We start from the raw sequence: 3,724 nt of genomic DNA, 5'->3' as shown, positions 1-3,724 counted from the left end.
AAGTTTTTTTAGGTACTACAGGTTAGCGAATTAAAACTATGAAGGACGAATTATGCTAGCTCTTTGTATGACGAATTGTTACGGAATGTGCAAAACCAATTATTGGTTAATTCCCCACGGTCTATTCTTATGAATGTTTCATTTGATTGGTATTTGTATTAGCCTGTTTCAAATGAACGCAAAATGCATTATTGACATGTATGAGGTCATTCGGATGACAAAGAACAAAAAAATGATTAGCTTGCTATTGGATTATCATTCAGGTCTCAACACACTAATTCATCACGCTAATATGAGTAGGCAATTATATTACAATTATATTATACTTGAATATGGCAGAGATCGAATTTTCAACAGAGGGAGTTCCTTTATTGATAATGCAGTCAAAGAAACATCACGATTTGACTATATGAAAAAATCAGGGATAATAGTTCCCTTATATCTCCCATAAAAAATTATACTAAACATCAAAATTAATGGATCCCCATGATAATAATAAAAATTGGTCCATCTCTTGAGGTCTTCAAAAGAACAAACCCATGACAAGAGCCAAGAACGACAAAAAGAAACTAGCGAAAACAGCCCGGGATGAAGAAGCCGGTTGGGGTGGTGGAGCGGTCTTCCCAGTGGGGTCAGTGGGGGAAGGTGATGGTGCTAGCTCTGGAGGACAAGCAGCAGGGTTGTTTGATGTCGGAGAAGGTGTAGTAGGAGGAGAGTTAGCAGAAGGAGGTGGAGGAGGCACAGAAGGTGGTGAGGCTCCTGGGGAGGTAGCTGAGCTTGAGACGGTGATTGCCAGCTTCTGCCCTGACTGGCAATGGGTGCTAATAGTGCAGATGAAGTAGTGCTCGCCGGCTGAGGGGAGCGTAACGTTTGCCGGGCCAGTTGTGATGGCTGAGCCGATTGCGTTGTCCGAGCTGCATGAGTCGAATGATGCTTTGGGTACTTGTTGTACATCGTGTGCGTTGGTGGCGAAGTTGAAAACTGAAGAATTATTAAGAAATGTTTAGTGTGAGAAGAGAGGTAAGTAATTTTTAAGAAAAAAAAAAACTAATACTTTTTTGAGGAGCTTTCTTATTGAGAGGAACGATAATATACTAAACTCACACGCACTACACAGATGTCAGGACTCGAATTTAGGACATTGCATAAGGGAGTAAATACTCCAAACCACTACATTAGTGGGTGCTTTGTAAAAATAAACTAATACTTAATTTATTAATTAATCTAAGGGTAATTTAAAACTCCATATATATATAATCGCCTCAGGATCTAGGAACAAAAGAAGCTGATTGTAACTTAATAAAACAGAGAGAGGTTGGAATATCTTACTCAGAATATCGCCAACCACGAACTTCTTGTTTGCAGCCCAAGTGACGTACGCTTGGGCGCCAGATTGTGGAATGGTCCAACCTATGCTATCTCCCACCACGTGAACTGTCTGTGCTGCTACACTTTGCAAGAACATTGATACAACTAAACCAAAAACAATCACCATCTTGCTCTCCATCTCTCTCTCTCTCTCTCTCTCTCTCTCTCTCTACAAAATCGTGCTGTATGTGGGTGATCACTGAGGAGAATTGCAAGGATGCAAGAAATATTGGTGCCTATAAATACAGAAGAGCGACAACTTAACTTACAGAAGAAGTAAGGAAGAATGAAGAAAGACTTGTTAATTGGTTGGAGTTTTGGACGCGGCAGCCTTGACGAGGAACATATAGAAATTGCAATATGCATGTGAACGCCGGTCGTCTTAAAATTTGTATGCTTTTTCCAGTGGAAAGTTCCAGCCACCTACTTTTTTCTAAGTTCCACGTAAAAAAGACTTTTCCGTCATGCTTGACTTTCTACAACTAGTAGTATGTGATAACTGAATTTGCAAAACAACTATTTGAATTTCGGATGTGAAAAAAAGAATTATTATTTCATTCGAGAAATTAATGGTTTGAAGAGTTGTAGTCTTTTGGCATATTTACAAGAGTCCAATGACAATGGAGACACGGTCCTTTATGGAAACTTCCAAATTTCCAGGATTTGGAAACTTACATGCCTTGATGTTTTTATTAATTAAATACAATTCTTTGAGGCTACTATCATAGTGAATTAATACAATTAGGTTGTTTGATAGCCATTTCAATTTTAGTTTCTAGTTTTCAATTTTTTTGCTAGAGTATAGAGCAAAATGAAAGTGATAATGGGAGTAAGGATGAGATTGAGAGAGAGGATAAGAGGAAAGGATGGGAGGGAGGAGTAACAAAAGTGAAAACAAAAACTTGAAAGTGAAAACAATTAAAATATATTTCAGTTTTTTATTTTGGTTTTCACTTTTGTTACTCCTCCCTCCCATCCTCTACTCTCATATTCTCTCCCAATCTCATTCTCACTTCCATTATCCATTTTTTTCCTCTACACTTTAGCATAAAAAATGAAAACTAAAAACTACAATTGTGTTGTGTGAAAACACTCTAAGACCTTGTCGTTGATGGACTACGCAACTACCACACACAAGCCACACAAAGATAAAGCACACACACCAACCGAAAAGTACAACACATACACAAAGAACACAAGAATTTCTGAAGTGGGCTCCATTCGTTGGAATTCTTCTCACGACCTCCAGCTTCTTTCAAGGCTCGTAGGAAAACGAATTCCTTTGTCCTAATCTCCCAAGCGGGCTCCGAAGTTGATGACATCAGCACCCTCATGCATGGCTCGGATGATGTTTAAGATCTGGGTGGTCAGAGATGTTGGTTGTAGGTGGCGGCAAGGTTCAGTTGGAGGTGGCTGTATTTTTATTTCTAATTTCTTTTATTTTTTATGTTTCACCCAACTTTGTCATTAAAGGAATCACTGCGAGTGACACTTCTTGGTTTCGGTGGTGCTTGTGGTGAGGGGCGAGGTGTAAGGTGAATGAGGGGCAGTGAATGGTGGTTAGGGTCTCTGAGAGGGTGGCTATAGAGAATAGTGGGGTGAGTCGGGAAGAGACAAGAGAAGTTGTCACATCCTGGACCGCTCCGCCATAGCACGATATTGTCCGTTTTGGGCCCCCCTCCCTTGCCCTCACGGTTTTGTTTTTGGGAACTCACGAGCAACTTCCTAGTGGGTCACCCATCCTGGGATTACTCTAGCCCAAACTTGCTTAACTTAGGAGTTCCCATGGCTTCGGAGTTCTCATGGAATCCGAAGCCAGTGAGCTCCCAAAAGGCCTCGTGCTAGATGGAGGTGGGCATGTACATATAAGGCACATCACCCCCTCTCCATTGGTCGATGTGGGATGTTACAGAAGTAATTGAATTTTTAATTTGTTAAATTATTTAAAGGTAAATCATTTTTATTATTTTTTTGTCCGTGTTGGAGATGGGGTCCACTTGGCCACATCACCCAGATTGGTGTTGTAAGATCCCACATCGACCAACGGAGAGGGGGTGATGTGCCTTATATGTACATGCCCGCCTCCATCTAGCATGAGGCCTTTTGGGAGCTCATTGACTTCGGAGTTATGGAAACTCCGAAGTTAAGCGAGTTGGGGCTAGAGCAATCCCAGGATGGGTGATTCACTGGGAAGTTGCTTGCGAGCTCCCAGAAACAAAACCGTGATGGCAGAGAGGGGGGCCCAAAGCGGACAATATCGTGCTACGGCGGAGTCGATCCCGAGATGTGACAATTTGGTATCAGAGCCACTCTGCCGTGTGGTGCAAGTGTGCCGACGAGGACGTAGGGCCCCTAA

The 3,724-nt window shown here is 41.6% G+C and overlaps 1 protein-coding gene across 1 annotated transcript; it reads right to left on the bottom strand.

Annotated features, from left to right (window-relative positions):
- Positions 1-295: 295 nt before the first annotated feature.
- On the bottom strand, positions 296-1,628 carry LOC110748810 (chemocyanin). Its single transcript, XM_021948769.2, has 2 exons — positions 1,330-1,628; positions 296-981 (listed from the first exon to the last, which is right to left on the bottom strand). Exons 1-2 carry the CDS (start codon positions 1,505-1,507, stop codon positions 524-526), a joined length of 636 nt encoding a protein of 211 aa, XP_021804461.1. The 5' UTR covers positions 1,508-1,628; the 3' UTR covers positions 296-523.
- Between the last annotated feature and the right edge of the window lie 2,096 nt (positions 1,629-3,724).

The sequence above is a fragment of the Prunus avium genome, chromosome 3 (genome assembly GCF_965620075.1).
Source record: "Prunus avium chromosome 3, drPruAviu1.hap1.1, whole genome shotgun sequence".
In the NCBI taxonomy this organism is placed as follows: Eukaryota; Viridiplantae; Streptophyta; class Magnoliopsida; order Rosales; family Rosaceae; genus Prunus; species Prunus avium.
This window is presented reverse-complemented; position numbering and strand designations above follow the sequence as displayed.

Coding starts and splice junctions, on each gene's coding strand:
- LOC110748810 (XM_021948769.2), bottom strand. CDS start 1,507: ATGGAGAGCAAGATGGTGATTGTTTTTGGTTTAGTTGTATCAATGTTC. Junction 982..1,329: donor CGTGGTTGGCGATATTCTGA/GTAAGATATTCC, acceptor ATAATTCTTCAG/TTTTCAACTTCGCCACCAAC.